This window comes from Geotrypetes seraphini, chromosome 16 (genome assembly GCF_902459505.1).
Source record: "Geotrypetes seraphini chromosome 16, aGeoSer1.1, whole genome shotgun sequence".
Lineage (NCBI taxonomy): Eukaryota > Metazoa > Chordata > Amphibia > Gymnophiona > Dermophiidae > Geotrypetes > Geotrypetes seraphini.
The window spans coordinates 2,470,844-2,495,413 of record NC_047099.1 but is presented as its reverse complement, the minus strand read 5'-3'; the positions used below and the strand labels follow the sequence as shown (position 1 = coordinate 2,495,413).

At 42.9% G+C, this 24,570-nt stretch overlaps 1 protein-coding gene across 3 annotated transcripts; it reads left to right on the top strand.

Moving 5' to 3' along the window:
• Positions 1-333: 333 nt before the first annotated feature.
• On the top strand, positions 334-21,715 carry LOC117350063 (putative DBH-like monooxygenase protein 2). Of its 3 annotated transcripts, XM_033923991.1 has the most exons (13): positions 334-1,639; positions 1,809-1,955; positions 3,827-3,982; positions 5,645-5,728; positions 6,285-6,452; positions 9,177-9,279; positions 11,442-11,608; positions 13,510-13,601; positions 17,431-17,527; positions 18,034-18,093; positions 18,765-18,898; positions 19,091-19,205; positions 21,029-21,715. In XM_033923991.1, exons 1-13 carry the CDS (start codon positions 1,358-1,360, stop codon positions 21,173-21,175), a joined length of 1,752 nt encoding a protein of 583 aa, XP_033779882.1. In that variant the 5' UTR covers positions 334-1,357; the 3' UTR covers positions 21,176-21,715. The 3 variants fall into 3 exon arrangements, 2 of the variants coding, with proteins under 2 accessions (XP_033779882.1, XP_033779883.1); XR_004537230.1 differs by lacking the exon at positions 21,029-21,715 and having other exon boundaries at positions 18,034-18,128; XM_033923992.1 differs by lacking the exon at positions 9,177-9,279 and having other exon boundaries at positions 11,486-11,608.
• Positions 21,716-24,570: the final 2,855 nt, after the last annotated feature.

Here is a 24,570-nt window from a genome sequence, read left to right as displayed (position 1 = left end):
TAAAGGATTTCAGTCAACTGGGCTCTTTTGTAAACAAAGACGTAACTAGCAGGGAGGAAATACTCCGCAGAATAGCACTTGGTCGCTCTTCAATGAAGGCTCTCGACAAAGTATTCAAAGGCAAGGAGGTAACACTCCGAACGAAGATCAGACTTGTCCGCACTCATTTTCTCAGTGGTGAGTTATGGATTCAAAAGCTGGACACTACAGAAACAAGACAGAAAGAAGATTGACTCATTTGAGCTTTGGTGCTGGAGAAGGATTTTAGGCGTGCCATTGACTAACAAATCGATTCTGGAAGAGGTCAAACTGGCTATGTCACTCGAAGCCCAAATGATGAAGTTACAACTGTCTTATTTTGGTCACACCGTCAGAAGAGAGAGATCACTGGAGAAGGACATCATGAAGATCGAAGGAACCAGGCGAAGAGGCCGACCTGCAATCAGATGGATGGACACTTTGAAAACAACCAAGGGGATGACGCTGGAGGACCTTTCCAGACTAAGACAAAACCGATTTCTTTTTGGATTTACAATTCATCAAGTTGCTAGGACTTGAACACGAGTCAAGGGCACCTAATAACAACATGTTGGAATATTAGTGGTAATGTTTTGTGAAAAATGCTGCTAGAAATTCAGCTTAATTCCAGTCTTTCCAGAAAGAAAATCAGAAGTCAAATGGCAGCAGATCAAAAGCTATAACTTCATTTATCATGAGCAGGAGTGGTGCATAAAAGACAACCCCAGCGGTGAAGCCAATGCCGGATGGACTTCTACGGTCTTGGTCCAGTATGTGGCTGGAGTTAGATTGGACGGCAACTCCAGGGGTGAGGCAGTGAGGTCGATGCTCAACAGACTTCTAGGGCCTGTGTCTCATGTACAGCAATATGGATCAAGAGCAAGATTGCACATTTTTACCACATTCATATAGTCGGAGTGGAGGCCTTGCCTATCTCAGGTAAAAGGGAAAAACATCTCATAGTGGAACATAGGAAATAAAATGAAAAATTGCTGGATTGTAGGTTTAACATTGCCTCAAAAATGAATGTGACTGTTCGGCAGACTGGATGGACCACACAGATTATCTCCTACTCATATGTTACTATGTAGCTCGGGTGAAACAAGTTCTGATCACCTGGAAATTTCTGAAATAGATATTCATGGATCAGGACCTGAGTCTGAGGCAAACCTGGGTGGAGAATGCTGGCTGTGTTTGTACCTCCGTGCTCAGCATCAGGTAATCCACATTTAGGGCAGGTCTTCAGTGAAATCCAAGCCCTTCTCTGTCCAGCTCCTTGGCAGTAGTATAAAAGCCATCCTGATCCACTGTGTTCTTATCCTGAGACTGAGACAGTGCCATGCTGAGGATGGCACTCTCCCTATTTCTCCTGTGTTTCCTCTGGATAGTGAAAGCAGAGGAGACCTCCGTTCTCCACTTACAATTTTCCAAAGTGCTGGACCACCATCATGGGTCTGTCCGGTTACGCTGGGGTGTGGACCATGACAAGGAAATTATTGTCTTTGAGCTGCAAGTGAAGACAACAGGCTGGATTGGTTTTGGTTTAAGCCCCGATGGTGAACTGGAAGAGAGTGATATAGTGATTGGAGGAGTTCACCCTGACAAATCCATCTACTTCTCAGTGAGTGCCTGGGATGAGGCTGTGGGAATTCTCTGCATCTCTGTTTACTCGCCTTTCTTCCCCTCTCCTTTTCTCTGTATTTCCTTTGTCAGTCTGTCTCTTGGTTCCTTTACTTTTGCTTCTACATCTATTTCCTTCCATCTCTTAACACATAAACCTCTGCTTTCAGGACAGACACATGGAGGACGAGTGGCCCCCTGAGGAGGATGAGAACCAGAACTATGAACTACTTTCACTCACGCAGAATGAGACCACCACCACCATGGTGTTTCGACGTGCATTACGGACATGTGACCCCAACGATCAGGATATCACAGTAAGTAACGATCCAGCTCCAGCCAACAGCAAGAAACCTGTGGTCCAGTTTCCTGCAGTGGAACGAACGTTAGTCGGCAAATGGTGTGTGACTATTACCCCTCTCAGTAGCAGGAAAGATGACAATACAATTAATAGCTTCCACTGGAGACATAGCCTAAATATCTCAAACCACCCGAACATAACAGCAGATGAAGACTTCCATGTCCATTCAGTCTCAGCCTATTCTCCCTACCACAAATCTTGTGTCCAGGGCTTTACACTTCACTCCCCCACCACCGAGGATCCTCTGAGCCTGTCCCAGACTTTACCCCTCACTCTCCCACCACTGATATTTTGATATAATTTTGGTTTCCACCATCACCTCATGATGCTGTTCATTGCATCCACAACCCTGTCTGGCAAGAAGAATTTCCTAACATTATGGTGATGTAATATAATTTATGAATATAAAGTTTTCTGCCAAACATTAAGTGGTTTACAAGATGCTCTGAAGCTTTTTTCTGAAGGTGACTTTTTTCTGAAGGTAGGTTTGTTTGTTTTTTTCTCTTGTCCATTTTTAAACCGGGGAGTCTTTGCAATGTCTCTGGCTCTGCTATTACTTTATTTTGGATGACATAATGAGGTCATTGAGTTTCCCCCACTATATAGGTCATTTATTATTTCTTTATTTATTGGGATTTATTAAGCCACCTTTAGGAAGAGATTTACCCCAGGCAAGTACAGCTCGACTTAACACAATATAAGTTTAACAGTGTAACAACAGTAAGATGACCCAAAACAAAAGAAAATGGCAAATACAATCAATCGAGGTAACCTTGGAGGAAGGCAAATTAAGTCCTAGTACAGTATTCCTTTAGACAAAATTTGTTGTCTAAAACTGACATTCATGTAGCACAAGTGCCCCCTTGTGGCCACTTCCCTACACTCCCTGGATAGTGTTTAGAAAAGGCTAAGGAAGGAGAGAAGACTGGCCACCAATGTTTAAACTAGGGTTACCAGATTTTTGCTTGAAAAAGAGAGGACGCATGGCCCCTCCCCATTCTGCTCCTGGCCCCGCCCTGCTCTGTTCCGCCCACAGACCTGCCTCGTTCCAGACAGAGTGCCGGGTTTTGAAAAGCCATCCGGATGCCTGGACATGTGTGGGTAAATCTGTTAACCCTGATTTTAATGGCACTTCATAAACCTTCTTTCTCTTCAGATGCATTTGCATCATGCATACCACTATTAGCCTGCACAGAATTGCAGAAATATTTAAAGATGGAACTGGAAGGTCAGAGAAAGATGGGGCTGGGAAGGACCTCAGCTGGTCACCTCAAGTCTGAGAAAGAGGAGTCTAGAAAGGAGCTCAGGAGATCCCCTGGAAAACAGAAAGATGGGGCTGGAAGGGACCTCAGGAGATCACATGGAATCAGAGAAAGATGGGGTTGGAAGAGTCCTTTTGATAGCATCTGAAATCAGAGAATGATGGAGCTGAGAACAAAGCTCAGGAGATCATCTAGAGTCAGAGAAAGAAAGGAAGGGATCTCAAGAGGTTACATAGAGTCAGAGAGATGAGTTTCGGAAGGATCTTGGGAAGTATGGGTCTGGACAGGACATCAGGACATTATCTAAATTCACAGCATGAAGGGGAATTTAAGAGATTATGTAGCATGAGAGAAAGACAAAGCTTCAACAGGCTGCAGGAAGTCATCTAAATTCATAAGGAAATAGCCCTTGGTAGGACCTCAATACTTCATTAACTGTAGAGTCATAACAGATGAGCTGGATGGAACCTTGGGTTCGTCTAGTTAATCTCCAGGCTTCAGAATGTATCTAGGTTAATATATGTTTGGAGCAATGATTTTATTTGAGCATTTTTGTTTTCAACAGAATGATACAATGCGTGTGATCTCCCTGTATGGCCTGGATGACTCATTGACGTATGAAGAGGAGCATAAATTTATGAAGTCAATCTTCCTGCTGCAGATAATTCCCCTGACTGAAACCCCAAGCACGTATTTCACATATGAAATCAAACTGAATAATGTAAGTGCAGGTTGAGGCTGGGGAGGATCAACCACCGCTGAAATATGAGCTGGATAAGCCCCGAAAACCCTGGTCTTAAACTTGACATACAATATTTTTGACAGATACAAACTGAGCCTCTAACTCAAAGTTGAAGTCAGATGGCTTTGGAGGGCATGGAAGCTTCTGGTTCATTGGGTAGTCAGATTTTGGTGTGTGTTAGGTACATGTGTTTTGTGGAAAGTGAGGCCTTTTACATTTTCAGAAGAGGGGTTTAGGTGACCCTTGGTTATCTGGAATCTACTCTTTCTATATGCATTGTACTGTTCACACCTATGAACAAGGAGGGGTAAATCTGAAATTTTAATAAAACTTGAAACTAGATACCTGGAATGCCCTCCTGCGACTAAAATAGTTAAGGGGCTGGAGGAGTTGCCGTACAGTGAGAGGCTGGAGAAACTGGGCCTCTTCTCCCTTTAAAAGAGGGGACATGATCGAAACATTCAAAATACTGAAGGGAATAGACTTAGTAGATAAAGACAGATTGTTCATCCTCTCCAAGGTAGGGAGAACGAGAGGGCACTCTCTAAAGTTGAAAGGGGATAGATTCCGTACAAACGTAAGGAAGTTCTTCTTCACCCAGAGAGTGGTAGAAAACTGGAACGCTCTTCCGGAGGCTGTTATAGGGGAAAACACCCTCCAGGGATTCAAGACAAGTTCCTACTAAACTGGAAAGTACGCAGGTGAGGCTGGGCTCATTTAGAGCACTGGTCTTTGACCTGGGGGCCGCCGCGTGAGCGGACTGATGGGCACGATGGACCATGGCCTGACCCAGCAGCGGCAATTCTTATGTTCTTATGCAGAATGTAGTGGAAATGAGAATGGTAACAGAATTCAAAAATACATGGGGGGTCAATACATTTCTATGGAAAGAATGGAACCAAAGAAACCTAGCAGTGCTTAGACAGTAAACAATGTAACGTAAAAGAACCCCCTAAAACATTATTCATGAAATCAATCACATTACGAGGGGCTGCTGAAAAGTTCTCAGCACAACCAAGAAGAGAATGATGTGGAGCCAGGAAACTTACAAGTTATTCTACCCTTTTCATTTCATATCACTGAAATGAAAAGTGTCAAGAAAAGTGTGGAATACCTTGTAAGTTTCCTGGCTCCACATCATTCTTGTATTGTGATGTCATAATGCCTCTTTCCACCAATGCCTAAGAGCCAGCCTCATCGGTGATGTCACAATGGCTCAGTTTCTCTATACGTGTGCCGATTTACTAAATGCATTTGCTCCACTGAAACAAAAAGTGTCGAGAAAAGTGTGGAATAGCTTGTAAGTTTCCTGGTTCCACATCATTCTCTTCTTGGTTGGGCTGAGAACTTTTCAGTGGCCCCTCGTATTGTGATGTCATAATGCCTCTTTCCACCAACGCCTAAGAGCCAGCCTCATCGGTGATGTCACAATGGCTTAGTTTCCCTGTACTTGTGCCCATTTACTAGATGCACTTGCCTCATTGAAATGAAAAGTGTCAAGAAGCGTGTGGAATAACTTGTAAGTTTCAGTAGCCCCTCGTATATTTGATTTATGTTATCTTGTTGGGCAGACTGGATGGACCATACAGGTTGCATCTACTAAGTTAAGTTCTGATTATATTCTCCCTCTTTTTAACACAGTTCCTCATACCTGTGACGGACACAACATATGCCTGCACTTTTATTCCCATGCCATCTGTTAGCGAAAAGCACCATATCTTCTTGGTAAGCCCACCCTCCCTCCCTCCCTGCAGCTTCCTACGACAAAGAATTTGGACCGCTGTTATGTAGAGCCTGTTCTTAAAAACACTTTAGAACCCTGTTGAAAACCTGTCTTTTCTCAAAGTATCTGCCCAATAGTTCTAGGCGTTTTTTATGTTATGTTATTATTAATTTCTTGTTAACCACGTTGATCTTCTAGTTATGCGGTCTATAAGCACGATGTTATGTTATGTAATATAACCCCAATTCACACTGCACCATAGGTTAGGGCAAGGGGACGGCAAAAGGACTGTAGCAAGCTAGAATGTTCTGTCAGCTGCAAACATAGCGGGTCTGGTGTCTGCTTCTGTAGGAAGAGACTGGGTCGAAAATTTCATTCCCGAGCTCCCAGGTTCATAATGATTTCCCCAGTTTGAAAGTGTGTTGGCACTCAATAGTCACCTTTGTTACTTTTTGGCACTTGAGGACTTGGGTGGGAGTGAACAGGGAGCACAGTGGTCAATTGAAAACAATCCAATTCAGCAATGAGTTATATCCTGTGTGCATGTCTTGCTTCCAGTACGATCCTCTGCTTGACCCAAACAGTGCTGACATGATCCATCACATCTTGGTCTATGCCTGTGGTAATAATACGAATGTTACCTCGGAGGTGGGCGAGTGCTATGGTTCCGACCCCACCTTCACCCAGTGCAGCCAGGTCATCTTCGGTTGGGCTGTTGGAGGATCGGTGAGTCTGCATTTGGGAAATGCTTTTATAGATGAGGATCTCCAAAGAGAGACAAATAGAAGTTATGCAAGAAGGTAACGGAACTTCATTTGACTTACTAACTTGATATACCACCTTTTACACAAGTATTGTCACTGAAGGCCTTAACAGCAGGTTAGACATGACATTCCTCTTTAATGATTGTAGCAGGTTTCCGGGTCTCGCCACCTCTGTGTAGAAAGAACCAACGTTTCACCCATCACCTATCCCCAAAGACCAGAATACCTCTACAGCGCTGACATCCAACTACAGACCCATAGCAAGTATTCCCCTTTTCACAAAGATACAGGAAGGCTTGGTCAACCTACAACTAGACAAATTTAACATCCTTAGTGAACACCAATCAGGATTCAGAAAAGGATACAACACAGAAACCGTCATAGCCTCCATACTAAACCACCTTTATAATCTTTTTAGCAAAGGTAAAAGCGCACTGATCCTACAACTAGATCTCAGCAGTGCGTTCGACCTAGTAGACCATGAGATCATGCTACTGTGCCTTGATGCAATGGGAATTTCGGGAAAGGTAAAGAAATGGTTCCAAGAATTCCTAACAAACAGATACTACCAAGTAACCAGCAATGGACATCACTCCAACCCATGGAATAACCCATCGGGCGTGCCCCAAGGCTCCCCCCTATCGCCCACTCTGTTCAACATCTACGTCACATCCTTAGGTCACCTCCTACAAAAACTAAACTTAAAGCACTACATATACACAGATGACATATCCATCTTAATCCCTCTAACTGACATCACAAATGAAATTACCGACAACCTCTCAAACACAATGACAGAAATCGAAAAATGGACCATCACCTTCAAACTGAAACTAAACACAGCGAAAACAAAAGTCTTTTTGGCAAGCCCCAATGACAAAATTATGAGAACATCGCTAAAAATCAACAACCACGAATACCCAATATCCAATACCATAAAAATACTGGGTATCACTCTAGATACACATCTAACCATGGCTGACCACACAAACGTACTGGTGAAAAAATGTTTCTACACGCTGTGGAAGCTAATGACTAAAAAAATTCTTCGACCCAACATCCTTCAGGTTGCTGGTGCAATCGCTGATCCTATCCCTCCTTGACTACTGTAACATTATCTACCTGGGTATCCCACAAAAAACAGTAAAAAAATTTGAGATTAGTACAAAACACCGCTGTTTGCTTAATCTTCGGACTGAGAAAAAAAGACCACATCAGCCCCTACTACAAAAAATTACACTGGTTACCAATAGAAGCGCAAATACTATTCAAATTTGCATGTATCTGTTTCAAACAAGTCTGGGGACTAGCACCTTCCCTCCTGCAAACTCACTTCGTTCTGCACAACCCCACACGAACTACCAGAAACAAAAACATCTTTGCCTACCCAAAGATCTCAGGCTGCAGATACAAATCCTTCCTGGATAGAACCTTCATGTTCCAAGCGAATAGACAAGAAGTCTGGTTGCGAAACTGCATAAATGAACCCAAACTGACTTACAATGCATTCCGAAAAGCAATAAAAACCGCCCTATTCGACAAATTCATTGACTAAAACAGACCACCCTTAAACTAAACCCCCCGTAAACGCTATTCAATCTCCCAGGAAGCTCCAATTTTCATGTATTCTTTACCCATGGAACTTAAATTAGTATGTACCTTGTTTATGTAACTTTTCTAGTTTAGGCTCCTTATCATTCGCTGACTGTCCAGCCTGATTATGGCGGTATAGAAAAATAAAGTTATTATTATCATGTTGTGGCTGAAACGTCGGTTCTTCCTACACAGATGCAGCGAGACCCTGAAACCTGGTACAATCACGACGACAGCCGCGGAAGCCTAAGAGAACGTTCCTCTTTAATGTCCACACAAGCCCTCCTACTGTCAGGAGTTTCAAATGGGAGGGGCAGGCAAGTCCTGTGGGTTCCCATGGGACATACCTACCCCTTGTGATTGAAACCACAATATTGCTGCCGTACTCCTTATAGAAGGAAAGTGGGTGGGACACTCCTGTGCACTGGGATGGATAAGATCCTTGATCTACACTCCTAGTCCTTGAGGGCCTACTATCTCCACTTCATGCAAAGGATCATGCCTAGAAGCCATGAGATCTAATCCAGCCCCAATGTTTCTCTGATTATAGGCGGCTTCCTGAGATTTCTTCCCTTCCCATATTTCTATGACTTTAGATAGAGGTATTTGTTTGTCTGTTTGTTTACATTTAGCTCACATCTTTTCAGTAGATGACCTCCTGAAGTCCTTTCAAGCTATATGTTTCAAGGTATCTGTTTCAGTTCTTAAGACCCCCCTCTGGTTCTATCTTTCCTTCACTCTAGATTATCTTTCCAACTCACCATCCCCATCCCTATGATCCTAAAAGATCTCTGAAGGACCTCTCTGGATATATTCATGTGAATTACTATAAACTTTCAAGGTTCCTGTAGTCCCTCTTCCCTAGCCTCAATTTTATTTTCTTTCCCATCCAGGTCAATGTAACAGAAAAAAAAATCTTGTCGCTAAAAGGCAGGAGCTACAATTCCCACCTGAAAGTGACATAGTTAGGAAACAAACTGGAATGTTCTGGCAGAGGGCCATCATGGAAGACTTACTGTAGATCGTAGGGCAAAAGCTGATAGACAAATTACAAGCCTTCCGGTCATTTACATCACTGTCCTTGCTTTCTCAGGCCTTCCATCTCCCTAAGGACGTGGGGATCCCATTAGGCACTTCCTTGGATCCCTATTACGTCAGATTGGAAATTCATTTCAGCAACTTTGATGCTAAAGAAGGTGCGGTCACATGAGAAAGGCAGATGGGGCATTGGTGGTGCAAAAGGGTTAAACCCAGCCTCCATGCAGATCATTGTAGTCTTATAAGAATGTTTATTTTCTTATTTTTCTCATCTATCTCTATTTTATTTTTTCATTACTCTACTAATTGTCATTTTTTCCAGGTACTTTAGTTAGATTGTGAGCCTTCGGGACAGTAAGGGAATATCTAAGTACCTATTTTACTTATAATTTTAATGCACCCTATTGTCTATTTTCTGTAAACCGCTTAGAATCCTAACGGAGTTTAGCGGTATATAAGAAATAAATTACATTACATTACATTACATCTGTGCTCAAACATGCAGCCTACATAGCTGTTCTCTGGACAAGACGATTCATGATCTATAAGCAGTAGTCCTCAAAGATGCATCAACATTCGTTACATTACATTAGGGATTTCTATTCCGCCATTACCTTGCGGTTCAAGGCGGCTTACAAAAGATTTATAAACAGGGTTACAATGGGAGAACAATAGATTTGCTAGAGTGGTAGAGAGTAGATCTTTTGATATTTCTTTGGTAGTTAAGAACAGGGAGGCTTAACAGAAGATTTATAAACTTCAATTGTCCTTGCTATGATAGTAAACATTCGTAAGGTTTCAACTGCAGAACTGCCCACCCTGTGCAATGGTAGCAGACTGCAGCACACCCTAGAGCAGTGTCTCTCAAACTGTGCGCCCCAAAGAGATTCGGGGTGTGCCATGAGAGATTCCAGAACTTTATTTTAAAAAATTCCCTTCATGAGTATACACTAGAATAGATATGTATGTCGCCTACGCATGAGTCTGTCAATGTTTTGAGCGTCTGTGTGTGTAAGAATAGAGCCACCCAGACGAGCATCATCCTTTGACGCAACTGGTCCTTGAAGTCATTTTAATTTTATTTTTTATGCAGTAGTTATCCTAACCTCTCTTATTTTGTTCCCCTTCTAACTGTTAACTGCAATGACTTTACTGTATGTATTTTTGATTATCTGCTGTGAACCGCCTAGAACTCTCTAGGTATGGCGGTATACTAAATAAATGATTATTATTAAGAGCTGCGTTTTGAATTAATTTGCGCTCAAAAACAAGCTCACCCATCGCATTGATTAGCAAGTCTATTCTATCTACTTTAGTTTCACAGTTGTTACAATTAACCATACATAGCTTAAAGAACTTTAAATAAATAACTCTCAAATTTAATTTTCTGTTGGTTTTACAATTTTATCATTTCAATTATAATGTGCTGTGAAAAACATTTGCTCCGTTTAGTGTGCCGGAGTTAAAAAAAAGGGTTGAGAGACATTGCCCTAACATAACGTAACTTTTTACTTATATATCACTTAAGCTTTGTGGTTCTATGAGGCAAAACTGACTCAAGGAGATTAGCAGCAGAGTTACAACGGTGGTGGGTGGTATATATTTGCAAAGTGGTAGAAAAGACTAATGACAAGGGGCTGCCATATAACTTGGCAGCTGCGGTAAACCGAGAAATATAAAGGTAGGCACGTGGGATCTCTCAGAGAGAGAAAGAGATAATGATTACTGTGAATGGGCAGACTAGGTGAGCCATTTGGCCTTTATCTGCCGTCATGTTTCTATAGCTGACAATATCAGTGAGCTATCTCATAAGTGACAAGCGAGGTTAACAGTTGAGGTATCTTCTGAGAGTATCTAAGGACTGTTGAATTTTGGGAAAAGGTATGTTTTTAGGAGAACATAAGAATAGCCATCAAGCCCAGTAGCCCATTCTTAAGTTTCAAGTTTATTAAAAATGTGTTTACCCACCTATCAAATTTCTAAGCGGCATACATAAAAATTAAAATCAAGGGGATACAGATTTTTAGACAAGGACAGACGTACTTTAAGATACAAAGGGTTAAGGGTAGAACCACAAAAATGCATAGGGGAAAAAACAAGGGATGGGAACCTGTCTGCAAAAAAGAGATGTAGTCGAATGGAATAGATCCAATATTACCTGATTTGAATGGGTTAAAGATAGTTAAGAAATCTGCAGGACTTGAGGAACATCTCAGCCCACTGTTTGAAGGCCACATGCAGCCCTGGGACCGCACATTGGAGACCACTGCCTAGGGTAATTCCAATCAATCAATGTCTAAACCCTGTTCCATTGTTTCAGGAGTACACGATAGTTCTGGAATGACGATATTCTATACACCGCAGCTAAGGGAACATGATGCGGGCATCATACAGTTTGGAGTCTTCACCTTCCCTATGCACTTCATCCCACCAGGAGCTGAGAATTTTAAATCATATGGGTTGTGCAAGACAGACAAATTCCATGAGGTAACAGCTATGCTACTGTGCTAACATTTCTCAGGTGTCTGTGCCGTAGAACAGAATAGTGGATTGTTTTATCACAGACACTGATCTTTTCATGGGAGACTCCTAAAGAAAATTTTTTTTAAAGCCATGATACAGGAAACAATGTACTACTGAGAATTGGGAACAGGTTAAAAGATAGGAAACAGAGAGTAGGATTAAACCAGTGGACTCAAACTTGTCAGGTACTACTTTGAGGCCCTGGGTATTTTTATCATAATCACCAAAGTAAAATAAAACCGTTTCTTGATCATATATCTCTTTAGCTATAAGTTACAATATTATTATTAAGACTTAGCTAAAAGGAAAGATTTGTAAACTATAAAGAGTTTTACCTCATGCAAAACTGTCATTTCTTTAATAAGACATTAACTATTTTTAAGGCCCTTCAAGTCCTACAAATCCAAAATGTGGCCCTGCAAAGGGTTTGAGTTTGAGTCTTTCAGTGGAGGAAGGTGAATAGTGGAGGTCTCCAGCGATCTGTACTGGGACCACTGGTTTTTAAAATATTTAAAAATAATCTGGAAATAGAAAAATAAAAGTTTAAAGTTATTAGATTTACAGATGACACAAAACTATTCACAGCTGTTAAATCAGTGTTTCTCAACTCGGTTCTGGAGTACCCCCTTGCCAGTCAGATTTTCAGGATATCCACAATGAATATGCATGAAAGAAATGTGCAGTACATGCAAATTAAGTTTATGCATATTCAGTGTGGATATCCTGAAAACCTGACTGGCAAGGGGGTACTCCAGAACCGAGTTGCGAAACACTGTGTTAAATCACATGTGGGTTGTGAGACATTGCAGGAGGACCTTAGGAAAATGGAAAACTGGGCATTCAGAGGCAAATGCACCTACGGATGAAACCCCCAAATTATAGCTACATAATGCCAGATTCCATATTAGAAGTCATCACTGAGGAAAAGGATTTAGGTGTCGTCATGGACAATACTTTGAAATATTTTACTCAGTGTCCTGTGGTGGCAAAAAACCCAACTGGAATGTTATTAGGAAAGGAATAGAGGATAAAGCAAAATAATAACAGCTCTGTATTTTTCCATGGATGAAACCTCGTCTTGGCAATTCTGGTCACCACATCTCAAAACAAAGATTGCAGAATTATAAAATTTACAAACTAAGGCAACCCAAAAGATTAAGAGGGTGGAATGACTCTCAGAAGAAGAAAGGCTACGGAGGCTGAGGGGGATATCGTAGAGGCCTACAAAATCCTGAGGGGAAAATATGAAGGAGCTGTTTAACCTGTCAAAAAGTACAAAGACTAGGAGACAATCCATAAAGTTACATAGTAGTACTTGTGTGTTTAAAACAAATGCGAGAACTTACGATGCTGAGTTAATTTCCGGAACTTGTTGCTGAAGGATGTGGTAAAAACAATTAATTTAGCTGTGTTTAAAATAAGGTTTGAACCCAAAAAGTTCACAAACTATTATTTAGTTATTTGGTATGATCATATTCATATAAGTAGGACGAACAATGTGCCGGTAACATAAGTCGGATGAGTGATTATGTCATAATTATGCCGGTATTAATAACTCTGCATTGTAACACCTCACGCAAACTGCTCTGATTTGACTCCCCAGTCATTAGTAGCTCAGAAGAAACAAGTCCATGTCTTATCACCAGGGGGACGTGGCTTGGAATCTTTCTAACTTTTGGGATTTGGCCACTGTTAGAAAAAGGACACTGGTCTAGATGGACCTTTGTTCTGACCCAGTGTGGCAGGCCTGCTGCAGGGCAGAAGAGTGGACTTGGATAACTCTCCTGTTTATTACTAGAAGTCGTTAGCGACGTCTTCAGTTTCTCTGTGGCTAACACTCCTTCTGCCCTCTCTTCCTGCTTCAGGTGAATGGGTGGCCAGTGGAGAACATGAAAGTTGTGGCTTATCTGCTCCACTCCCATCTGACTGCTCGAGGGATTAAAGTCATTCATTACAGGTGAGTGAGGCGCATTAGCTGCTACTTATATTATCCATTCCTCACTGAGGATCCTCCTAAGCCCAACTTCTAGCCCAGGGCTAGGGAACTCCAGTCCTCGAGAGCCGTATTCCAGTCGGGTTTTCAGGATTTTCCCCAATGAATCTGCATGAGATCTATTTGCATGCACTGCTTTCAATGCATATTCATTGGGGAAATTCTGAAAACCCGACTGGAATACGGCTCTCATGGACCGGAGTTCCCTACCGCTGTTCTAGCCTAACCCTGAAGCTAAATGTTACCCTTTAACCCTAACCTCTAATTCCTATCCCCATGGCCTAAACCTATCCAAGATATCAAAAAACATTAGACCTAAAATTCCATATTACCCAGATGTAGAAAGATGTATACAGTATATATGGGTACCACAATGTTGATATGAAATCTTATATATAAAAGTATTAGAGATTCCTTACAGAAGCTTTAATTCTATTTCATGTCAATTTAAACGGAGTTTACCAAACAATCGTTTAACAATTAATTGAATAAAGTTTCCATTTGAAATTATTGTTAAGGAACGTAGGTGAGCATATCATAACTTATTAGGATGGTCAGATCATAGGACCCCCTATGATCTATACAGCATTTCAGCTCTGCATCCTGAATATAGTGTAATAATCATTTATGCTGTACCTCTCCTCCCTACCATTTCAATTAATTACCCACAAGTGCTGAAAGATCTGTGTTAATTGATCATCGAAAACCTTTCTTCCTGTATTTCATGTGCAAAGAACTCTTTTACCAGAAATTACAAGTGACCATCCTAATAAGTTATGATATGCTCACCTCCTCCGTTCCTTAATAAAAACTACAAATGGAAACTTTATTCAATTAATTGCTAAACGATTGTTTGATAAACTCCGTTTAAATTGATATGAAATAGAATTAAAGCTTCTGTAAGGAATCTCTAATACTTTTATATGTAAGATTTCACTAAGGGGTTAGCGCGTCAGACATTTCATCACGCGTTAACCCCCGCGGACGGCTAAAAAATTAACGCCTGCTCAATGCAGGCGCTAGTGGCTAGCGTGGCAGGTGGTTTAAAGCACGTTAAACCCCTACCGCAGCTTGATGAAAGGACCCCTAAACCTATTCAAGCCATAATTAAAATGGACTTGGGAAAATCTACTGATTATTTCTGGGATAAACAGCATAAAAAGTCTGTTTTACTCTTCTGAGATCTTACCAGGTACTTGTGCCCTGGATCGGATACTGGGCTTGATGGACCCTCAGTCTGTTCCAGTAATGGTTCTTCATAATCCACAACCCAATCCCTAAACCAGTGTCTTTCAAACTTTTTTAGCAAATGTTTCTCACGGCACATTATAATTGAAATGATAAAATTGCAAAACCAACAAAAGTTACATTTGAGCATTATTTATTTAAAGTTCTTTAAATCTCCCATATACCGACAGATTGAAGCAGTTGGGACTTTTCTCCCTGGAGAAGCGAAGACTTAGAGGAGACATGATAGAAACCTTCAAGATCCTGAAGGGCATAGAAAAAGTAGACAGGGGCAGATTTTTCAAATTAAGGGGCGCCACAAGTACAAGGGGGCACTCGGAGAAATTGAAAGGGGACAGGTTTAGAACAAACGCTAACATAGAAACATAGAAATAGACGGCAGATAAGGGCCCTCGGCCCATCTAGTCTGCCCACCTTAATGTCCCTCCCCTACCTTTGCCCTGTGAATAGATCCCATGTGCCGATCCCATTTGGCCTTAAAATCAGGCACGCTGCTGGCCTCAATCACCTGTAGTGGAAGACTATTCCAGCGATCAACCACTCTTTCAGTGAAAAAGAATTTCCTGGTGTCACCTCGTAGTTTCCCGTCCCTGATTTTCAACGGATGCCCTCTTGTTGTCATGGGACCCTTGAAAAAGAAGATATCTTCCTCCGCCTCGATGCGGCCCGTAAGATACTTGAACGTCTCGATCATGTCCCCCCTCTCTCTGCGCTCCTCGAGCGAGTATAGCTGTAATTTGTCAAGCCGTTTTTCGTTCTTTTTCACTCAGAGGGTGGTGGATACATGGAACGCGCTTCCAGAGGCTGTTGTAGACAAGAAAACACTAAATGGTTTCAAAGAAGGTTTGGATAGATTCCTGGAAGAAAAAGGGATTGAGGGGTATAGATAGGTATAGACCATTGCTCAGACAATGGGCCTTATGGGCCACCGCGGGAGAACACCGCTGAGCAGGAGGCAACTTCTTATGTTCTTATGTTCTTAAGCTATGTATTGGTAATTGTAACAAGGGTGAAACTAAAGTAGATAGACTTGCTAATCAATGCGATGGGTGAGCTTGTTTTTAAGTGCAAATTAACTCAAAATGCGGCTCCATAGTTGACAAGCAAACACGCATTTCCTCATCTGCCATCTGCAGTCGTCCTCTTTCTTTTGATTTAATTTCTGAGTTCGCAAGGATAAGAAGATCCGAACGGTGAGTTAGGATAGCTACTGCTTAAAAAGTAAAAATTAAATTACTCGTCATTAGTTTTCAAGGACCAATCATGTCAAAGAACGATGCTTGTCTGGGTGGTTGTATCCTTACACACGCAGACGCTCATAACATTGACAGACTCTTGCGTATGCAACGTACATGTCATCTATTCTAGTGTATACTTAAGGGTATTTTTAAAATTAAAATAAAATTCTGGAATCTCTTCGGGGCACACCACTGCCCTAAACAAAGCTCAATCCTAACCCCAAACCCTAGCTTCTAATAGCTAACATTGACCCTTCTCCAACCTGCTCCCTAAACCCTCTTCCCACTACTACGAACATAAGAATAGCCTTACTGGGTCAGCCCAATGGGCCATCAAGCCCAGTCGCCCGTTCTCACGGTGGTCAATCCAGGTCACTAGGACCTGGCCAGAACCCAAGGAGTAGCAACATTTCACACTTCCCCCGTGTCTTTCTCAATCACAGACTTTTCCTCCAGGAAATTGTCCAGACCTTTTCACTCTAACCTTTCACTCCTACGGTTTCATTTTATGCATTGATTCGTTTGAAGCTACACGAAAAATCACTTAAACACACAAGATGCCTCCCGACAGTTTACAACATAAAAAAATCAATAACAAAGCTAAAAAGATATCAGAGTAGGGTTAAGTAGATGAAAGATGGATAGAGACAGGTCAACAGTCACGCCAAAGGAGGTTTGAATTGCCTTCCAATTTACCTACGAAATGAGCATGATCTGGAAAAATTTAAAAGTAATCTAAAAACATTTCTTTTTAAAGATGCTTTTGATATTTAATCTACTATTTAGTGACTATTGTTTTTTTGTTTTTTTTAATATTTCATTACTCATTCTCCTCATGTGTTTTCCCTTTTTTTGTTTTGCTTTTCTATCATGAATTGTATTTCACTTCCCTTCCTTACCTTTTGTTATGCGTATATTGGACTATTTTTAATGTAATGTTATTATTTAAAGTCTGTAATGTTTGTTTCCCTTTGAATGTATTTTAAATTGTACATCGCTTAGAATTACGATTAAGCGATTAATCAAATGAACTCTTAAACTTGAAACTTGAACTTGAAACTAAGTATAAACCGAAATAGAGTTCCATATGGAAGGACCATGGTATGGTCAGAAGAGAGGCCTGTGATTAATGTAGCAAATGGAGTGGTGATTAAAGAGGAAAAATAATTCAGTGAGATGTTCGAGGACTAAAAACAAAATTGTATATTTGACCCTAGTGGAGACTGGTAGCCAAGGTTCTTTGATCGACAGAGGAGTAGGCATGCCATATTCTCTCTTTTTATTGACTTGTCCTCCCAATGCTACAGGAATGGAACTCAAATTGGGATCCTGGCTCAGGACGACAAGTATGACTTCCGCTTGCAAGAGTCAAGGCACCACCGCTATACCATGGACTTGAATGTGGTAAGTGCCCTACCCAACCAAGGCAAGTTTAAGATGGCAGCCCAGAGGGGTTGGTGTGTAGTCTGGAACCAGTGCAGTGAGAGGCATCCTCCCAAAATTCTTTCGGATTGGAGTAGAGTTGGGGGCTCACGTTTTAGCCCATTTGCAATCCGGTTTCTCTCTTAATCTTCCACCATTACAGATAAGGCACAGGCAAGAATTCATTCCCGCATAGTAAGAACAGAAACAAGCCAGAGATCCAGCATGGGCAGCTTTTCCTAATGCCTTAACAGTCTCGTATACCTAATTAGCAACTGCTTCTTAGTTCCTTAGCAGACTTTTGGGAATTTAGGGGGAAAAAGAGCCACATTTGCTGCTTTCAGAATAATCTTAGCTGCGATGCTGCTGAGGTTTTCCCCCTCTCCTCAGCAACAGACCACTATTGAAAGGAGTTTTCTGGTGCTGTGTTGGTGACAGCCACACTTGTAGGCTACTGTGACAGCTGCTGTCTTTTTCTTTCCCTGCAGGGAGATGAGGTCGTGGTGGAATGCACAGCCAGTACGATGGATCGGGACAGCGTCACCTTTGTGAGTCTTCCATTGCAGCCTTTGGTGCTTGCAAGGTTGGTGTTAGACATGTAGGGGCTCAGGGCAGAAACTAGAGAGGGGGCCCCAAAGTCCACCTCCAGGCTATGTTTCTTTCAGCCTACAACAGGCTTCGGCCCCCTGTGGCACTTTGGCAGTGAGTCCCTGGTAGGGGGAATAAATTAAATAATTAAATGAAAGGGTTAAACTTTGTTGGGTGCAGAATGAGACATTTCCAATTCCCGATTCCTCCTTCCCACTCCCCACCCCCAAGCCCCAATTCCCTGCAAACTACTGGCCACCAGGAAACCCTTTATAGACAATTTAGAGAAAGTCAGTGTCTAGACCAGAGGTAGGCAATTCCGGTCCTTGAGAGCCACGGGTCGGGTAAGGATTTCAGGATATCCACAATAAATATGCATGAGATAGATTTGCATGCTCTGCCTCCTTGAGATGCAAATCTATCTCATGCATATTTATTGTGGATATCCTGAAAACCTGACCTGCCTGTGGTTCTCAAGGACCGGAATTACCTACCCCTGGTCTGGATGATGACACGCATGGAGCAAGAGCAAGAGTCGCTGCCAATACTGCATGACTGACAAAATCAAATGCCTTTTCCCACCTCGACTTCTTTGCTCACAAGGTGACGGGTGTTGGTCTTTCTTCTCTAGGGAGGACCCAGCACGCTGAATGAGATGTGCCTGGCCTTCCTCTTCTTATATCCTAGGAACAACATTTCCACTTGCTGGAGTTACACAGACCTGCCATACGTCACGGACATCCTTGGACAAGAGCACACCACCGAGTGAGTCATGGGGAAAGGGGAACACAGGATCCCTGGAGGAAGGATTGGCCTAATCCGCTACATGAAACAATGCCAGTTTATTGGGGGGGGGGTGTAAATGAGAAAAATGACAGTATAACACAATACAGCAGCAAGGAAACATCTAGACGAGAGACACTGAGTGATCCTCTTTGTTTTTCCCTTTCTTCGCAGCATCATGGAGGCTGTGATGAACTTGAATTACGTGGAATGGGATAATGAAACAATCCGTCTGGCAGAGAAGGCTTCAAAGGAGGCAGTGCAGACGGTTATTGTTCAGAACAGAAGGGTAAAAGAAGGCGGAGGGAGATGGGCGTTGTCTCTACCTCAAACATCTGTCCCTTTCCCTCTCCACTCTACTCTAAATCTCTAGCTGTACGTTGGAAACCCCTAGTTCAATGGAACTGACTTAGTAAGGCCATCTGATATGAGGGCAAGCTGAGCTTAGCCAGTCCTGGTTTTACCCCTTTGCAAAATATCTTCATGGGTCTTATTTGTCCCATATGACCCTCCTCCTCCCATTTCGTATCCAGACTACTAGAACATGCTGTTCAGCTTTGCTGCCTTGACTTGTGTATCTCAAGCCAACATGCATCCACTTCTGTTTCATAGATTACATGGAGAAAGCTCTTATTAAGTCACCAGCAAGCCTATAGGCCTTTATTCTGTCATCATCTTTCTTGGCCTATCAAACATCTATTCCGTAAAACTTTTGGATTTTGGGACACTATATCTGGGTTCTCATATACTACGCCCATTCCATTTGTAGTACATCTTTTGATGGATCCTTCTCTGCCATCATTGTCCTTTGAGATGCCCCAAGATTCTGATCTCTTTATTTGCACTTGTTCCCTTGGTGCTCTGATCTCCTCCTGTGGCTTTCCTTACCAAACATTCACCCAACATTCAGCACTGCTGCTTGGAGATTCCGCTAGGAACTCACATTACAATGGCCGAGCCTAAATTCCTCATCTTCTTCTCTCTTTTCTACCACTGTGGACAGTCCCCTCAGCTTGGACTCCTGACTCCTTTGCGTGCATCAACACTGCTAAAACATGTATTTCTTTCATTGTAACATCACCACTGAAACTCTCATGTACACCCATCAACTTCTGCTTAAGACTAGTGAAACCAGCTCTTTACTGGTCTCCCAGCGAACCCTCTATCTTCCCTTCAGTGCACCTTGACTGATCTTCCACCATGCAATCGATCTTCTGAAGCCACTGCACTGGCTTCCTACCTGCAGCTCCTCCTTTCGCCTACTCCCCCTCCAGGAAATGCCACTTTCCCTTATCTGTATTCTCCTCTGTTATGGTCAACTTTCCACTCTGGGCCGGATGCACTAAAAATGGTTGTTAAGACCGTATGGGTCATTGTGGGCTGTTTTTTTGATCAATTCCAAAACAGAGATCAGTGTTCAAACAGCTTCCCATGCAAATGAGTTTTGTGGAGGTATGCCGTAATCCCACCCCACCAGTTGCTGGAAAAGCAACTTTTACACATGCACAGAGCTGCCAGGGGAAGCCCCAAAGAAGCCTCCTGCCACTCAGCTGTTTGAGACAGCACTAGCACAGATGTTATGCGTGTGTTACACACGCACAATATTTGTCTCCATTTTTAAAAAGTCATACCACCCTCCACCCCTGACTGCCCTAAAAAAAGGGGCAGGAGGGATGCCCACTCCCTTCTGCCTCGGCCACCCGGACCCCTCACCTTTAAATTACAGAGCAGTAGGAGGGATGCCCACTCTCTTCTGCCACCGGGTATCCCCCTGGGGAACCCCTCCCCCATGACACAACCCCTCCACTGCCAGGACCCCCCTTCCCTTCCCCATCTCTGACCCCCGTACTAAAAAAACAAAAATTAGCAGGAGGGATGCCTACTCCTTCCTGCCTTGACACCACCACATTTTAGTGCATCTGTGCCAGAAGAGGATCTTATAATAGAGCCTAGCTACATAAGATGATAAAGGTGCAAATTCATTTGATTTTGACAGCATATACTTGTAGACATTAAACTGAAAAGTGCACACAATCAGACTGTATACGTGCATGGTTTTTGCACACAACAGGAAGCCTTTAAAGTAATCAGGTTCTGTTCTCTTGCTTTTAGGGTACCAGATCTACACAACCTGGGCTGATTCCTGATTTCAATCCTCCCATGCCACACCAGTGCGATAACACCTCCTTTGTCCTCAGTGATGGTTCATCCCCTGAGAAAACTGAAGTGGACAGCCCTATGGACGCCAATGATTCCTGACTTGCACTGACTACCCAATATGTCTTGCATATACTGCTCCAAATCCTTCTAACTTTATTCAATTATAATGAAAGGTGGGTGGGGAGAGGGAGAGTATTCTCCTCCCCCACTATTAACTCCCTAAAAAAGAAGTTTAGATTGCCTAAGAAAACTACAAACTTCACAGCTTAAACACCTTTCATTGACCCAACAGGAGAGTTATTCAAAGGTGTGCTATGTGAATTTTCTGATCCATCTGTGTGTCTGTTCTTCAGACTTTGACCTTCATAAAGACATATGCTGAGAAGGTACCTGGGTTTCATCTGGAAAGCTCACACACAACATCTCTGGATAACTCTTCTTCCGAGATACCCATATCTCCATATTCACTCAGGCGTCGATGCTGGGACAGAATGTTCCTCTTTTGTATTCTGCGATGCAGACATCGTGAAGAATCATTTGCTCATTTTCTGTACACTACATGCTCTTCTCTTTCAAGTTCTCCCAGGAAATGCACTGCCATTTCTTCACTCTGCTGATCTTATTGAACCAACCATTAAAGCATAGAACAATATCTGCTTATCTCCTTGTTTGAAATGATTGGGGGGGTGTTAATTATTGTCAACAATGTCCTTTGGGAGGCAGGAAGAGAGCAGTATGGTGGGATGAGGCTGGTAAGAATACATCTGTCTGGACTGTCTGGATGGTGAGTTTCTATGTCTCAGATCTTTCTACTTAAGTGTCTCCTGCTTGGTGTCTGCCTTTACCTTTCAAGGCGCTGTACGCACACATCATCATCTTTTCTCTCGCTGGAACATTTTTCTTAGGATATGTTTGCTTCTTAACCTGTCCCACCACTGCTATTACAATTCTTTGCCAACTACAACTCAGCCTTCTTTTGCCAAACCTTAGGGGTCAGTGCCCAAGATGGTATCCTTCAAGTCCTGTCCTTTTGGAAGCTACTGTCTTGTTCCTTCCTATTCCAGGTAGAAACCATAGTTGCTTTCTCGGTCTTTATCCTGCGGAACATTGAGGAATTGTGATGTAGATGAATGCGGAATGTGGACAGCTTTAGCAATCTTTATATGGATGTTCATTTAGGGATGTGATGGAAAGGGGTAGGGAGAAGGATACTGAAAGCAAACAGTAACCTCCTTTCTTAACTGTTTTAGTTGGCTACTGTATGTCTCAGGCTCTTGTGGTTTCCAGTGATTGTCAAGCAACATCCAAAGTTTTACTGCTTGTTCACTGGAGGAAAAGGTCCCGATGTCCAGTATCCACGAAGTTAAGCACAGACATCTTTTAAGTTAGCGAGAGTCCATTTTTTCCAACCATGGCTGAGGAAAAGGCCTCAGGTTTCTAAAGAAGCTCAGCATGTAATTAAAAGGTGTTCCTTGTGGGATGCAAAGTGTGCTCACAAAGGCCTCACTAACCTCATGACCCAACCAAGAGTGAGTAAAATGAATCCAAGGAACATAGGAGCCAACTATTGAAACTCAACACAAATTATATCTCTCTGGACACAGCAAAGAGTTGGCACCTAGGCCTAAGGACATCCATTCTCAGTGTGGAGAAAATGTGTCTGGTAACTGTAAGGCTGAGGATCAGAAGGTTTGGCCTCCTAAAAGGTTGGCTCAGCGTGGACACCCACTCTTTAACCCTCAGCATAAAACTCTTACGTCACAGCTTACACGTCTTCTCAGCTCACCAGACATATGCACTAGCTCGAACGATGAGATTTGGTCAGAACATATAGTGCTTGTTAGAATTCAGAAACTGATATCCGGGAAGACGGCCAGATAGGAAGATACGAAGTTGATGGACCCTTGACATTGCCACTGTCAACTATAAGGGAAATTGAGTGCTGGAAGGACTTGGCCAGGGATGAGGTGGGTCCTTCATCACAAAAGGCTTTTAAAAAAAACCAGGATAGAAATAGATCTGTGTTGAATGATATAGGCAGAGAAGATCATGTCTGGAGAAAGCAAGTACCTAGTGGACCTCCTCAAGTCTTTCTCAGGTTCATGTTTTAGGATTCAGGGTTTCTAATAATGTAATACTAGAACATGAACCCCAGACCCTTCTGCTTTGCTGGTTGCCAATCAGAAGCAAAATGATATCTTCCTTATTTGCATCAGACTCATCACGGAGGTGAAAGAATATCAAAACTTGACACGGTGCAAATCATCCAAAGCTATCTGAAGGAGATACAGGAATCCAGGCCAGTGACGTAGTTAAAAGGGGGTGGGGGGGGGGGTGTTAGAGCAGTCTGCCCCGGACACCAGTACCTCTCTTGCTCTCTGACCCGCTGCCTCCCTCATACCTATTTAGGGCCAGATACACAAAGTTCCCACACCAAGGTAAAAAAAATACCATGGTGGGAGCAATTTTTCTTTTACCAGCAATGCTCAGGACAATAGCATGCAAATTATACGCTATTCATGCAGAGAATCATGGGTAAATGGGGGGAGGTTGCTCCTCCTCCTGCCTGCCCTGTCAAAAAAAGCAGCCCCTGAGCTCCCTGCCTGCCAGTACAGTTGATAGGGGCAGGGGAATCCTCCATCATCTGAGCCAGCAGGACGCCCCAAAGCTGCCCCGGCTTCGGGGAAGTCCTACCAGCTCAGCCGATTGGGGATTTCTCTTCCTCGATCAGCTCAACTGGCAGGCAGGAGCTGCTTGCACAGCTGTTGGGCTCACACAGCTGTGCCCATTAAAAAAATAAAGAAGTCATATGAGCCCAAAACTGGCACCCCAATATCCCCCACAAAGCCTCCCCGCCTTCTGATTCTCCCACCCCCTTCCACCACTTCAAAACAAAATCCTGATTGTCTAGTGGGCTGGGTCAAGTCATACTCCCTCCCCCCCCCACAGCTCAAGGACCCTCCACCTTGACACCGCCCCTCCTGTACCTTTTGTCAAAAATCAGGCAGGAGGGATGCCTTTTCAAAATAGTGGCCCTTCCCTCCTCCTGGGGGAGATTGAAAGGGGGGACTTAGTGTCAGGGGAGGAGTGTTTGTCAGGGGGTCCTGGTTTTGGGCCCCCCTGCATTTTTATTTAATGCTGTTGTGCCTGTGTTGTGTGTGCACAACACCACCCCCTTCCCCCCCCCCCCAAGTTACCGGCAGCTCTAGAGCTTCCAGTAATTAGTGACTGGAAATGAGGGGGATTCCCTTTTGTGAAATGCTAGGAGAACTCATTTAAATACTAATGAGCTCCTAGCGATGTATCTGCAGAGGATTCTGGGGCTTTAGGAAGAGGGGGGTGCAGGCCCCTACCCTCGCTTCACCAAGCATTTTCTGTTTCTCTCATATGGGTTACAGAAGAACAAACAGGATCTCCAGGATAATCAAACTAGGAAGGCACTGCTGGGTGTGATTTATAGGGGTGAATAAAATGTTAGAGTCCATTTATATCAC